General features: G+C 40.9%; 1 protein-coding gene across 1 annotated transcript; it reads left to right on the plus strand.

Moving 5' to 3' along the window:
* Positions 1–598: 598 nt before the first annotated feature.
* CCNL1 (cyclin L1) lies at positions 599–13773 on the plus strand. Its single transcript, XM_056849622.1, has 11 exons — positions 599–877; positions 1248–1322; positions 1896–2005; positions 7478–7598; positions 8181–8245; positions 9827–9926; positions 10191–10295; positions 10401–10542; positions 12196–12307; positions 12438–12536; positions 13313–13773. Exons 1-11 carry the CDS (start codon positions 599–601, stop codon positions 13659–13661), a joined length of 1557 nt encoding a protein of 518 aa, XP_056705600.1. The 3' UTR covers positions 13662–13773.
* Positions 13774–15433: the final 1660 nt, after the last annotated feature.

Here is a 15433-nt window from a genome sequence, read left to right on the forward strand (position 1 = left end):
TAATCCCTTATTTATACTTTGTATTAATTTTATATTTGGTTTTGATTTAATAATGTTGGATAGGATAAGAACAGGTTAATTAAATTAATCCGTTAGCAAAAGTTTATGCAATTCATTTTAAGATGGGAGGGGGAAGTCATCTTATTGTTAAATTAGTGACGCTACTTGTTTTTCTTTTTATTATTACTATTATTTTTAGTATCGGATATCGTTTCTGTTGATAGGTTAAATGAAGAAAATAAAAAAAAATATTATAAAAAAAATAAAAGATGTCATCCTCCTGCCCGTGCTCTGAAATGGTACCACCTCCGTCTCTTTCACCAACAAGCCCTATCTGGAAGTTACTACCTGCGCGCGCACTCCCGTCGCAACCAGGGGTTTCCCCCCCCTTCCGTTCCCCTTTAGCCGCCAGATACGTCACGCGAAGGGAGGGTGGAGTGAGGAGTACAGAACGTGCTGGTCGCTTCGGGGAAGGGGAGGGGCCAGGACTCTTTTCCCATCACGCACCGCGCCGGGCTGCGTCACCGGGCGAAGACGGGTTCTTCTCTGCGTGGCCGGCTCCGGGCGCGGTCGGACGTGCGCTGAGCGGCCGTTGGTCATGGCCTCCGCAGGGACTCATCCTTCCCCGGCCGCTGCCGCCGCCGCCCTGGGCTCGGCGCCGCCGCCGCCTCCTCCGCCCCCCGCGGCGGGGATCCTGATCGGGGACCGGCTGTACTCGGAGGTCTCGCTGACCATCGACCACTCGCTCATCCCCGAGGAGCGGCTCTCGCCCACCCCTTCCATGCAGGACGGGCTGGACCTCCAGGCCGAGACCGACCTGCGCATCCTGGGCTGCGAGCTCATCCAGGCCGCGGGGATCATCCTTCGCCTGCCGCAGGTCAGCGGGAGCGCGGGGCCCGGCCTGGCGCGGGAGGTTGGGCCCTCTCCCCGCCGGCGCTCGGCGCAGGCCCGAGGCCTTAACTCCTCCGCCGCGGCCTAGAAGGGAGAGCCGGAGACGAGGCTCCAGAGGCCGGCGGCGCGGAAGGACGCGAGGGCCGAAACGGGGAGCGGCGAGCGAGCGCTGGGCACAAAATGGCGGCGGGCCCGCAGGCTTCGGCCTAGCTTGACAGGCCCGGCGGTCGGCGCCGCTTCCGGGAGGGGGAGGGGTTCGCCCGATGGGGTTTTCTGCGCCTGCGCGAACCCCCGACGCCGCCTTGACCTCGCTCATCCTTCTCCCTTCCCCCGTTGCGGGGGTTTCCTCTTCGCAGGTGGCGATGGCGACCGGGCAGGTGCTGTTCCATCGCTTCTTCTATTCCAAGTCCTTCGTCAAGCACAGTTTCGAGGTGAGTTCTGGGTGAACGGTTTTTGGGGTGGCGGGGGGGGGGAAGGAGGACATACCCGCTTTCTTTAGTTTCCTATCTTGGGAAGTGCCCAGCTTGCTGGGGGGTAAAGTGTAGATGACTGGGGAAGGCCCTGGCAAACCACCCGGTAAACATAGGGCGGAAACGCATGGTGGCTTTAGCCTCCTTTAATCCCTGTTTTAGCCGGGATCGAACGCACATTAGGCGTTCGATCCGGGCTGAATCCTGGCTGAAACAGGGATTAAAGGAGGATAAAGCGACCATGCGTTTTCACCCATAGTCTGCCTAATCAAGTCGGGATGTGACACCACCCCATGGGTCAGGAATGACCCGGTGCTTGCACAGGGGACCTTTACCTTTTTATCTTGGGAAGAGAGCTGCTGCCCGACATGTGTCTCGCTCAGGCATTTCCAGGATGCACAGCCAGGGCCAAGAGAGTCTCTTCTCTCAGCCCTCCTTGGGGCTTGGCCGTTTTTATTTTCTCCAGCCATGTAATGATGTGTTGTCCCTGTTCCTAAGAGGACTGCCTTTTCATGGGAATGGGCTTCTTTTCAGATTGTTGCTATGGCCTGCATCAATCTTGCGTCCAAAATCGAAGAGGCGCCTCGTCGCATAAGAGATGTGATCAATGTTTTCCACCACTTGCGGCAGTTGAGAGTTAAAAGGTAAGGTCTGCTCTGTTTTCGACACGTGCACTTTTCATTGTGATGTAACTCAAAAAGGCTGTCGAGGTCCTGACTCAGTAGTCTTTCCTCAGTAGGTTGAGTGGAGTGATCTTTGAGCTGTGCGTGGACAGTGAGTGCTCTGAAGCCAACTCTGATCAGTTTTGTTATTGTTGTGTTAATGTGTACAAGTGATTATTGCACGAAATTTCTCTGTGACTGAGTAGATATTGAGCTTGGTGGCTGGGAAGTTTTAGACCTGTGTTGGTACTGGAAGGCTTTTTTATATATTTAGCTCTTACTTTTTGCATTGAATCACATGTGTGCTCGATGTTAACTATTTGAGAAATAACAGTTGGTTCTTACCATGTCCACTTGTAGTAGGAAAGCTGATAGTATGGTTTGGTTTACAATATGTACCTCTTTTAGCATCTTCAAGAATATAAGGAGGATCCTGGAAAACTGTATTCAACTAGAGTTACAGGAACAGCACTTTTTCATACAGCTTGATTATCTAAATCAGATGAGTCTCGATTTTGTGTGTGTTTTTAATGGCCCTTGTAGAGTTATCAGTTGTGGCTATGTAAAGCTTTTGGTAGGGGGGTGGGTGTAGGAGCTTAGATAAGATAAGGCATTGGGTGATGGAAAGATTGAAGAAGGAATACTTGCACAAGAGTCTTAAATCAGGCATAGTTTTTTTTAAAGGTGCTTCGTTGCTGCCTTCTTGGGTTATAGTTACATGAAGCTGTATTTGGATCAATAAACATGGACCTCATTTCAGGGAGCTCTTAATAAATCTGTAGAAGCTTGCTAGTGTTTTTTTGTCACACCTTGTGGACTGATGGGTTATCTTAAATTCCATACCTTTGCTTCTTTGGGTTTAGTATTTATTTGTTCAGAAATGTGTATTCAGTACAGAGAACACGTATTCGAGTCTCTGTTTATCTTTATCATTTCAATTAAACCATTATAACCAGGGCCTATTGACTTAAGAATGCAAATTCAAATCACGCTTTCAGTTAACTGATACCTTGTAAATATTTCTTGGCAAGTCAGGATAATATCAGGTTTTCTAGGTTGAATCAGAAGCACTGTCCGCTAAGGAAATCTTACGGAATACAACTTTTTCTCATTAAAAACAAATTGGCATGCCAGATGTACATGTACTATGTGAGCAATATCACAAGCAAATACGGGGTTTGGGCTTTATTTGTCATTAACCTAAAAGTAAGTGTTTGAGAAATTTCTGTAATATGAAGAAGTCTTAATACCGGTCAGATGGGTTCAGTTTAAAAACAAACGGGATGTAAGCTTTTTCTATGCGTGTTACAGTTTTACAAGTAAATAAATTGTACATGTTATTAACTTTAGCTCTTTTTTCCCTTGCAACCGACTATACAGCGACCAGCTACATTTACCAAAGCCTGGGTGATGTGGAGTGGTTCATAGAGATGAAGCTGTCGTCATGGCAACAGTGAGTGAAGTATCGAAAATCCCCAAGGAGAAGCCAGTGCTCTGAGAATAGGTCACTGGAATCGGGGACTGACAGGTTGGCCATTGGTGAACCGTTTCGAAGAACTCCTGTATCTTGTGTTAAGCTTTTATCTTTGCTGTCCAGGGTTTTGGAAACTAGCTAAATATGTATGTTAAAATTTTAAATGCTCATTAATTCTTTGTTCTATCACAAACAATCCAATCTGTTTGAATTCGTATGGGGAGTCAATTAATCAAAATTTCAGATACTGTTGTCTAATCATTGCAGATAAATAGTTCATGAGATGAAATTGTTATCCAGGATGTTTTAAGAATAATTTACTATTACTCTGAAATAGTAAATTCAAAAGCATCCTTTTTTAGAATTTACAGATGCGTTATGATTGAAAAGGTAATTTGGTTTACACTGTGTACCTTTTTTAGTATCAACTGACTTCTTCACAACTGTAATAATTGCATATTATGAGACACCTGTCTCATAATTTTTAAAACCACTGTACGATAAAGAAAGTGAGTTTCAGTGAGGGCTTCAATACATTTTGTTTTTATATGCTTGTGTCATATGTAGTTCCACTACTAGGCACAAAGTTGAAATGTCACAACTTTAAAAACAAACATGTGCTGCAAGTGGCTTTCCTAGAGACTCAGCCACCTATTTTGAGCCCATAACTGGACTGAGAAACCATGAATCCATGTTACAATAACTTATGCTTTATAGATGGCTGTACATAAAACTTAGTCCACAGATAATACTCTGCCAGCAAATACATGCTGCTCACCAGCTGCTCAGTTTAACATCACAGAGCATGGAAAACTAATGTTTTACGCAGCTGCAGCCCTGACTTGGATAGCCCAGGCTAGCTTGATTTCGTCATACCTCAGAAGCTAAGAAGGGTTGACCCTGTTATGTATTTGGTTGGGAGACGTCCAAGGAATACCAAGGGCATGACGCAGAGGAAGGCAATGGCAAACCATTGCCTGAACGTCTCTTGCCTTGAAAACACCACCATAAGTGGGGCAAAAAAAGTGGGATGCAGAATAGATGTGGTCTTGATCAGAATTCATAGAACAGATTTCTGTAACTATTAATACAGCTTGCCAAGAATACATACAACGTTAATCCAGGCAGATGCTGGTTGAGTGGGAGCAGCAGACAGATACCTACATCCTTCCCTTTCCAAATCAGTGCTATTATTCCCTCACAGTATGTTGTACTGTTCGTTTTAGTTTGTGATTTTAAAGGTGAGTTTCCTGTACTGAACAGGCTTACAGTTCAGTTCTGTGCATGATTTATTTGGTCATAAGGCCCACTGAGGGTGAGATTTACTCCCAAGTCAATGCATCCCAGCGAGCACTTAAAGACTGGCTTCTAAGTAGACATTTATACGATTAGAGTGTTGCATATCTATCATCAACTTAGTTATTGGTAGACTCTAGTTTGCATGACTTTTCACTGTTAATCAGATTTTGAACTCATTGGAAAAGGAGATTTGGGCAATTCTTTGTTGCCTCAGAACAGGGATCTTTGGATTGTGTCTTATTTTTGGCACCTTAAAATGGAAAGTCATGCGTTTATATTACAAAAGCTCAATTAAAATTAACTTTAGTATTCATTCTGTGGCATGTGCGTAATGTGCAAGCAGAGCTCCTTTTTAGCTCTGTTGTAAATGTATGTGCTGACAGGAACTTGTTATGAGAGGCATCTGTATGCTAATCCTATTTAATAATATCTAGAAGCCTTTGGTTACACACAGAATTACCAGCAGATTTGAGTATACTAAGCTAGCAAAAAGTATGAACAGTAATATGGCATGGTTTTAATGAAAAAGAGAGTGTTTAAGCTATCTGAAAAGATTCTAGATAAGCCAAGGCTGATATTTCTCTTGATGTTCACCTTTCTAGGAGTTTTTTTAATCTATTCTAGGGGTGGCATCTGCCATGCTTTTTTGTGACAAAATCCTCTTAATAAAACACCACAGCTATAAGTATTTTTTTTAACTGCCATCAAGTCACAGGCAACTTATGGCGACCCGTAAGGTTTTCAATGCAAGAGACGTTGAGGTGGTTTGCCATTGAATTTTGCTGGAAAATAAGCAAGGTGGAATAAGTCACTTGTGTGATGTTTCCTTTCTCAAAGTTGGAGGCCTTCAATAAGGAACTAAAAAATAAATTTCTAAGTAAATCTGATCAGTTATATATGTATGGAACACATTAATGACACCCCAGAAAAAAATAAATGCCTCTTCAGATTATTGGTAACTTTCACTTTGTGAAAGTGAAGAGTAGTTGAATGTGTCGGTATCCACAAGTATAAAACATTATGGCACGTTTGACATTCAGAACTGTATGGCTTTTTCCTTGCTATGGAAAATGCATAGTGAAGTTTCAGTTAACCAACTGGAATATCATTTAAGACGTAGGTGTTCTTAGTTTGGTATACCAGCAGGAATTCATAACCTAACTGCTGTATTGTAGCTTGAGCACAAGACCAATTTTTATTGGTTTTCAGTCTAGAATCTCACAGAATATTTATAATCCCTCCAAGTATAATTATTTCTATTTAATGCCTAATATTAGAGTGTTCTTTTTAGGTTAGTCTTTCTGTTTTCCTGTAATATTCTCGAAGGGACAAGTGATTTATTGAGGTTAAGTTGCCCTTGATTCAGTAGTGTGTAATTGTCTCCACTGAAATTCAGTAGTGTGTAATTGTCTCCACTGAACTTCCTTTTCAAGTTGTTTTGTGAAGACTTGGTGGCTGAGAGATGTCACCTTACCTTAAAGCTGTTGTGCAATCCTTAGTAGTTGTACCCTTCTAAGCCTGTGGCCTTCACTGGCTCTAGAACTGCTTAGGGTAAGAATTGCACTGTAAATGTGTCATGTTCTCAGTTATTCTTCTCCCAGTCCAGTTAAATGCGCTTTTACAAGGAATGCTCTGTAAACAGATATTTTCCTATGGAACAGGAGCTGAAGTATTTGCTGAATCTAAATATGCTCTGATTGAATTTGACCTACGCTGTGTAATCCGCCAAGAGTCTCTGTGAGAAAGGCGGACATAAATAAGAGTGTCATTTAGCCTATCCAGTATAGAAAGTATGGTAACCTTAGTCCTTTTGAGAGCCACTGAATTTTAGTCCTCTTAAGTAAGGCTCTGAACTTCAAATGGGATAAGCAGCAGAGGTGAGGAATAAACTTCTATTGAGAAAGCCAAGGCATTTTCTTCATGTATCTTAGTATCTTGGTGAAGGTGGTTATGCTGACTACTGGCAGCCTCTAAAACATTTTCTTTTTGCACACTAAACCATTCCTTAGCATTATAGTTTCCCATCAATTAAACAAATTTAATTTCTAAGAGTATAAGTTGCTGCTGTTTTGATTTGCAAAACAGATGGAAGTATTACACAACTGTCTGGTCTTCTACTCGGTTTGTGCTACATGGATGGGACAAGGCAGGCATATCTACTTGAGCTTTCGTTAATAGAACCTGAGATGATACCTTTGTTTTCTTGGCTTTTTTAAAAGGGGGGTGGGTCTGTTTGAGAATTTGCTGCCTTCATATATGCTTGGGGGATTATTTTAAATTGGCGGTTCTGTGCCTGATTTTATTCAATATCTTGTGCATAATGCATTTTTTTTTTACAGGTGTAAAAATTACAGGTGTAAAAATTAGTATTGGTCATTGAAGATAAATGCACCACTGGGTTCCTTTACTGGGAATGGAATCTTCCCATAAGAGACCAGTTAAAGTTTCTTGGGATTCAGCTTTTTAGGTCAGCTGCCTCTTGTTTTCGCTCTTAACAAGTTAACATAGTTGTAGCTAGTAAATTAGCTTAACTTGGACAGCACAAGATTAAAGCTTACACTTGTTTGCAGGAGTTTAAAATCTGGTTTCTGTTGCCATTAGTTGGTTGGAAGGGAAAACAGAGAAGGCGTAGTCTTCAGTATATGCAAAACAGTTTTGACTCTATTTCTTACAAACTGTAGGACTCCAAGCCCATTGATACTTGATCAGAACTACATAAACACCAAAAATCAAGTAATCAAAGCAGAAAGGAGGGTGCTGAAGGAATTGGGATTTTGTGTTCATGTCAAGCATCCTCATAAGGTAAGTTGGTTTTTCTACTGTATTGAACTGTGTGCGTCTTGGTAAGAACTGAGGTAAAATAAGCCCAAATATGTAAATGTGGGAGTGTGAACCATGTAGCATCCATAATTATAAGTTACACATTTTGTGTGAAAATTTGACTTTGGGCTGAGTGGAAAGGATGGGTTGAAAGATGAGAAATTTTTGACTGTGCGTTGGCTTATGCTCCAGATGGATGAAGAAAGAATACATTACTTAGCCAGTGTGGTGTGGTTAAGAGGGGTGGTTTGGAGAGGTGGACTCTGATCTGGAGACCCAGGTTTGATTCCCCATTCCTCCACATGAGCGGCGGAGGCTAATCTGGTGAACTGGATTTGTTTCCCCACTCCACATGAAGCCAGCTGGGTGACCTTGAGCTAGTGACACTTTCTCAGCCCCACCTACCTCACAGAGTGTCTGTTGTGGGGAAGGGAAGGTGATTGTAAGCCGGTTTGATTCTTCCTTAAGTGGTTGAGAAAGTCGGCATATAAAAACCCAACTCTTTTTCTTCTTAAGTACTTTGTAGTTGTTAATACTGAAGATTGTTCTCTCTTTTTTCTTTAGATCATTGTTATGTATTTGCAAGTGTTAGAATGTGAACGTAACCAAACTCTCGTCCAGACAGCCTGGTAAGTTATTCTCTTATGTCTCTCTTAGCCAGGAAAATAGTAACAGAAAAAAACAAGCTTGATGTCTCATAAGTCAAACAATGAAGTGTAAGTTAAAACAGTGCCTTGCAAAAATGTTGTTGCTTGTTTTTTGCTTACTATTTTCATGGCTCTCATAAAATATTTTCTTGGAGAACTCAATTTAACTTTGTCCTTTTTTCTACTCTTTGATTAAAGGGTAGCCCCTGATGGTAAGTCATAGAACTCTGCTCTCTGCACCACAGCTCATGACCCAAGGATGGCCTGATTGGCTGCCTCTCTCTCCAGCCAATCCAGTGCAAGCTCTCATCTGAGATTTACTGAAGTGGTCCATGTCCATCTGGCAGCATCTTCTAGTTCTGTCGGGGTGTCGAAAGGATTTGTATATTTGCTTCTAGAAGTACCTCTGTTCAACATACATGTCATGAAATGTATATTTGTTTTCCTGGTTATTGTAGCTCTATGGCATGACCTATTGACGTAAACTGGATAGACTCTGGTTCTCACCAGCCTGAATTCTTAATTACCTTGTATTTCCAGTTTTATCTAAATTTTGGATTTTAAAGAATTTTGGTGCATGCAAAAGGCTCGCACATATCTATTTACTGTCTGTATATTGAGCATAGTTTTCTATATAGCAAATATCCACTGTAGGTCAATTGGCATGTTTGAAGGTTTCCACCCACATCCTTTTCTAATTGAAACGTTATTACTAAATTCTAAAATAATTGCAGTTTTCAGTAAACACCATATTGGATGGGAAAGAATGCTTGTTAGCTCGTGGCTCTACCATGTGTATGTTGCAGTTATCTGTACTTCAGGTTGGTATATTGTCATTCATTTTGCAAAGTAGTGCCAACATCTAGCAGCTGTAACCCTGCAGTCAGTAAATTGTTGATAAAATGTCTGGGGCATAATGTTTTTAAAGTTGAGCAGTTACATACTCTGTTGTCTTTAGTAAGACAGTTAAATATGACCTTGAACCATTCTCTTAAAATCAGTCAGATGGAAAGTGCTAAACTGTGTCTGCATTATGCCATGTAGGTTTTGCTTATAATGTAGCATGAGGGATACATTTAGACATTTGCAAATGTGTTACAGAAGGTGTTTATGAATCTGATTGTTGCAGGGATGCATTAACTTTTAAATGTTTTAACTTGCTATGAGGGTTCACTGTGGGGGGGGGGGGAGCTACTCTCTCCTCCCAAACAAATTATTTTGTAAGTTAAATGAAATCTTAGTTGATGGACACTTCATAACATATTTATAGATACATAGATAATAGTTGTGCTTTGAAAGCCATTGGATTGACTCACACCCCATTGTAATAATAATAGAGATGTAAAAGTAAAATTCATCTTGTGCTGTTGGGGTTTTAGAGAGATGAGACAGCGTGATCATTGCAGAGGTCCTGGGGCATTTGGGGAATATAATTTGGCTCATTGAAGTCTAAATTATTGAAATGAAGAAAAAATAATGAAGTAGATTGAGTCTCCAACTTGGTTTGTTTGCTCTCATAGTAGACTTTAGAACTTGAGATAAATTAAAACTCATATTTTACAGGAATTACATGAATGACAGCCTTCGAACCAATGTGTTTGTCCGATTTCAGCCAGAGACAATAGCGTGTGCTTGTATTTACCTTGCTGCTAGAGCTCTTCAGGTAACTATTTATACGTAATTCATAGACATACTGGGTTGGATCCAGACTTAATATTCCTGTTCAAAATAATTTCTTGCCTTCCCCTTCCCACTGTGGCCTGCTGATCTCCATGAAATGCTCCTGGGAGTATAGGGGAGCCCAAGTGACTGGAAGGGGGAAGTGGCATAAATTGCCTACTTAGTTTGGATCCAACCTGTACTTTCTAAAAACCCAAAGTGAAATTTATGTTCAGATTTATTAAACTTGCAATATTTTGTCTTCTAGATTCCTTTGCCTAATCGTCCTCATTGGTTCTTGCTTTTTGGCATTACTGAGGAAGATGTTCAGGAGATATGCTTAACAACTCTTAAGCTGTACACGAGAAAGAAGGTAAGTTGCCTAGCTGAATAATACATGCAGATGTATGGAAGAGAATGTGAAATGGTTCTGTGGTGTCACATAATCTGATTTTCAAATACTTGTGTTTCCTTGTAGCCCAACTATGAATTGCTTGATAAGGAAGTAGAAAAGAGGAAAATGGCACTACAGGAAGCTAAACTTAAAGCAAAAGGATTAAACCCTGATGGGACACCGGCTCTTTCAACACTGGGAGGTTTTTCACCTGCTTCTAAGCCCTGTAAGTTTTTTGTTTGTGATTTAAAAAATAAATAAATGTTTCTGTTAACCTAGTGCATCAAATATGCTATGAGTTTTTTAAAGGGGTAGTTTATGCAATTGGGTATTGTTCCAACACTGACTTGGAGGAATTGTCCTACATGAATTAATTTTTAACTGTCATGACTAACTTGGATAACTTTATGACTGGGAGTTTTTAGGCCTTAGCCTGTTTCTTTATCCCTTGTATGAGCCTGCTGCATTTTCCATTTCAAGGCAAAAAAGAGCAGGAGTCCCTCAGTATTGACAGTGCAGCCCTAAACTGAATTACACCCCTTCCAGATTCTTTAAAGTCAACCAGGTCAAAGGGTGTAGCCTTTATTGAAATAGTTATATTATGGAAGCCCGGTCTGAGGCGTGCAAGCATGCTGAAGATCCCACTATTCTGTCCGTAACAAATTTACACGTCCTCTTTCCTGTGCTGTCCTGCTATCAGACCTAAGAATAAGGATTGGGTAGTACTGGACATATGTCTGGTGCAGTGTCCATTAAGCGGTACAGGAATAGTCTGAGGCACACTTCTCTGAGAGTAAGCCCTATAGAATATGGTGGGACTTAGGCATGAGTAAATATGTGTAGCACTATTAGTCACCTGTTTTGGACTGGGTTAGTAGCACCTTTGCCCTAAAGATTGGGTACGACGTACATTTTCTTCATGGCTTTAATGCTGCCATATGATAGGAATGGAATGTTACAGTGCTTCATATGGAAAATAGTTTTATGTGTATTACACTGCTTAAGAGTGTTTCAACTTCACTTTTATTTAAAATGACAGGTTTGGCAACATTTTGAGCTTAACTTAATAAGTGTTTTTACAAGTTAAGAGAACAGTAGGGCTCAAATCAGTTAATTTCAGGTTGAAGTTTACAATGCTTTTCTATTGAGAAGGAGGCGACTCCTTTGGAGGCTCATAAAATCAGACCCCCTGCTTCAAACTTCACCGAACTTTGGGGTTCATGCAACGAGAGTCCCTTGCAGCTACCCTGAAAATTTGGTAACTACCTCTAAAAATGCACACACACATCGAGCTCCTAAAAAATTCCCATAGAGGAAAGCCGAAGGCCAAATATCTATTCGGCTGACTTGGCGATTGGCTATCCAGCTTAGGCTTTATTCTCTATTTCAATATTTGGCCCCAAATAAACCTGGGCAAAGCCTTTTTCAGATTTATATTCAGGTCAGTTAACCCGATATGCACAACCCTAAAGAACAGTTCTTTCCCGTAAGTGTTCAATGCATATATGAAAATATAAACCAAGCCGCCTTATACTGAATCAGACCATTGGTCAAAATCAGTACTGTCTACATAGTCTTGAAGCAGTTCCCCAGGGGCTCAGGCAGAGATCTTTCACATCACCTATAAGCTGATCCTTAACTCCAGGTGCCAGGCATTTTACATGGGACCTTCTGCATGCCAGCTGTATTATGGAGCTATCTGCAGTGGAAATTGGCAGTAGAAAATACACATATGAAAATATAGGGTACTATTTTAGATTTAATTTAGTGTAGCCATTTGATACTCAGAGCCTGGTCATCACATGCTTGTGGTAAATTATATCAGCAAATACAGTAAAGGTTTTGTCACATGAGAATATGTAACTGTTTTGATTCTTAGGTTCTCCAAGAGAAATAAAAGCGGAAGAGAAGTCTCCAGTGTGTATCAATGCAAAAACGATCAAAAAGGAACCGGAAGATAGACAAGTGGTTTCCAAGAGCCCTTACAATGGGTAAGCAGAAATCTCACTACAGATAGCCAGATGTTTGCTTATGCAGTTCAGTCTAGGCCTTTTATCTGCTCTTGAATATCCAAGTAACTGATCTGGTGCTTACATTATTATTTTTTCTGTTCCCCTCAAGTATGAGAAAAGAAAGCAAGAGAAGCAGAAGCAGCCGAAGTGCCAGTCGATCAAAGTCGAGAACAAAGTCACGATCTAGATCCCATTCTGCAAGGAGACAGTGAGTGAAGCTGTTAACCTTTACTTGGACAATATACCATCATACTCTCATTTTCCTACATATTACTCTAAAGAAAATCAGTGGCATGAGCATAAAACATGATGAATGCCTTAAGGTGATTTCATGAATTGTAATCTGAAAAGCAAGTGAAATGTGATCTTGCTGTTAAAATCACTAAGGTTGCCAAGTATTTTATTACCATGAAATAACCCAAGATGGGTACATTCTATAATCTCTTGAAAGCCTATAGCACTAGAGTATAGTTCAAAAGTAGTGTAACAGCTGCTATAAATAGAAGACTCTCTAGAGATGGAATGTGCAGTGTGGCCAAGCTAACACTGGGCCAGTGTTGCTTAACTCTTCCTATCGTATGTAAAATATTGCATGAAGATCTGTTCTTGTGAATTTGTTCCATAAGTACAATGGTGGGTTCGATGAAGCTAACAAACTGCAAACAGTTTAAAAGAAATCCAAAACATCTAAAAACAGTAAATCTTTTTTATCGGTCACATTTCTCCTTTTCAAGACTCAAGGCAGTTGTAACTGCTCTATTTCCAGAAGTGGGGGCTCCCAAGTGAATCATATAGAAGTGTGCATGGGTTCTCCTTTAGGCAAACAATTGAATTTGAAAGGAGTGGACCTGATTTACTGGTAGTTTGCCTCAGTGATGGGGATTTGATTTAATAGAAGTCAAGAATAGATCACTTTAGCTCATTTGAATTTTTTTAAGTAGCCATGACACGTAAAGATTGTAATGGGTAGTTTTGTGTCTTAAGTTACAACAATAGGCGGAGCCTGTCCGGAACCTACAGCTCCCGATCGAGAAGCAGATCGCGGAGCCACAGCGGCAGTCCCCGGAGGCATCATAATCATGGATCTCCCCACCTGAAACCGAAGCATAGCAGGGAAGAGTTGAAGGGTGCAAACAGACACGGGCACAAGCGGAAAAAGTCTCGTTCCCGCTCCCAAAGTAAATCCAGGGACCATTCGGATGTGGCCAAGAAACACCGGCACGAACGGGGACACCACAGGGACAGGCACGAACGGTCTCGCTCGTTTGAGCGGTCGCATAAAGGCAAACACCACAGTGGCAGCCGTTCAGGACACAGCCGGCACAGGCGTTGACTGTGAAGCAAAACTGCCTTAGTCGTGCTTGCATATTATACTACGTATGAGACTGTTTGAAACTTGAAGTCAATTAGGATTTGATTTGAAGCCCAACATCTTCAATGTGTAGGACATTATTGGTTTGTTTGTTTTTCTTTTTGAAGAACTGTTGAATTTTTGCACATCAAACACCTTAGCAGTATCTGACTGATTTAAAAACGTTGATCAGGTTAAATTGTATGTGTTAGAGTTGTGTATCCGTATGAAAACTGGAGAATTGTTTCTGTACAAACGTACCTTATTTTTATACAAAACATATTGCAGACACTTCTATTTAAGTATAGTTATTTGTTTAAAATAATGGTGGATACTTTCTTACACTGGTTTTAGTCTGCATGTGTAAAAAAAAGTCTTTTTTTACAAAAAAATAAAATATACAACTGTTTTTACTACCCTGCTGAATACCTCATTAAACTATTTTATGCCAAAATGTTGGGTTTTCATGACAAATAAATTAAACCAGTAATATATCCTTCCTATTCAGCTTCAAAGAATGCTTGAGCGTTGAATCCGCTGAGGAGTGGAAGCCTTGATTTAAATGTTACTAAAACATCTTGAAGGTATTGCGATGCCACCAATCTTTTCTCTGATTCTCTTGATGAGCTTATTTAAATGTCCTGCAGAGCCTATGATGAAATTAAAGAGTCTTTGTCCAAGAACATCACTAGACAGCTAATGTGTAACAGCATAGGGATGGCAATCTAACCACACAGCTGCTTTATCCTTCTGAAAGTTTCCAGAATGGCTTTATGAAAGCCGGAAGTCTCTAAAGAGATGAAAAATAGGCCAGTTCAAGGAGGCAGGCAACATAACTCCTGTAGGTTTATTTTCACAAAAACAAAGGATCTTATTAAGTTAATCTACAGCTGTCTGTCTTCCTCACAAAGAACACTATAAAGATTGGTTTACAAGAAATCTAATAGACCTACTCTTGTTATATATTCTTGAGAATTCCACATTGTTTTATCATAACTCGCCATTTGTGGTCTCAGGACACTCGTATGGAATTCTGTCTGCCGCATTTACCTGCAGCAATAAACTTGTGTATTTATTAACATTACAAAATTACTTGGTCTGGGATGAAGGGAAAGCTGCAACTTGATACGAACCCTCCCTTAATGTAATCGGGTCTGCAGTATATCCTGTACAAGATGCAAACAGAAGACAACAGCACAGACTGAAACATCCCCGCCTACTTTTGTTTAGAAAATTCTGCCTGAAGGAAAGGTCTGGGTAATTTAAAAGCTTCCACACTGCATGGTGGCCTTTTTCGATATCGTACGGGTTGCAGTGAGGTGTGTTGATGGAAACAAATGCAACTTGCATTGCATTAATTCCAAAAATAGATAATGTGTTTGTGATTCTTGGAGTTATGCTTTTCATTCCTCAGTTAACTCATGTGGAAGCCACTTAAGGAGTTAACTGGTTTTATAGGTAAGCTCTGTAAACAACATTTCTAAGAATACAGTGCAGTTTAGGCCTGTCCAGGTGTAATTCCTTCTGGTTTGCATAATTGGACTTGCACTGTTTTATGAGCCCTGACTTTCTAGAGATGAAAGGTGTCACGACAGATATTTGTAGGCATTGGCTGTTAACCTGTTTACTACTTCATAACCATCTACACCATCACTGCTGGACTTTGGAGCCCCAGTGCAGCAAGGGGCACTCAAACACACAAGCTGTAACTAGCATAGGCTAGCAGCAGCTGCCTGGTGTTTGCATCTCCTTTG

Source organism: Euleptes europaea, chromosome 5 (assembly GCF_029931775.1).
Source record: "Euleptes europaea isolate rEulEur1 chromosome 5, rEulEur1.hap1, whole genome shotgun sequence".
Classification (NCBI taxonomy): domain Eukaryota; kingdom Metazoa; phylum Chordata; class Lepidosauria; order Squamata; family Sphaerodactylidae; genus Euleptes; species Euleptes europaea.

What these genes read in the sequence shown, in the direction of transcription:
- CCNL1 (XM_056849622.1), top strand. Translation starts at nt 599, where the DNA reads ATGGCCTCCGCAGGGACTCATCCTTCCCCGGCCGCTGCCGCCGCCGCC. An exon ending in CGGCAGTTGAGAGTTAAAAG is followed by an intron (nt 2,006 to 7,477) that starts GTAAGGTCTGCT and finishes TACAAACTGTAG; the next exon opens with GACTCCAAGCCCATTGATAC. An exon ending in AGCTGTACACGAGAAAGAAG is followed by an intron (nt 10,296 to 10,400) that starts GTAAGTTGCCTA and finishes GTTTCCTTGTAG; the next exon opens with CCCAACTATGAATTGCTTGA.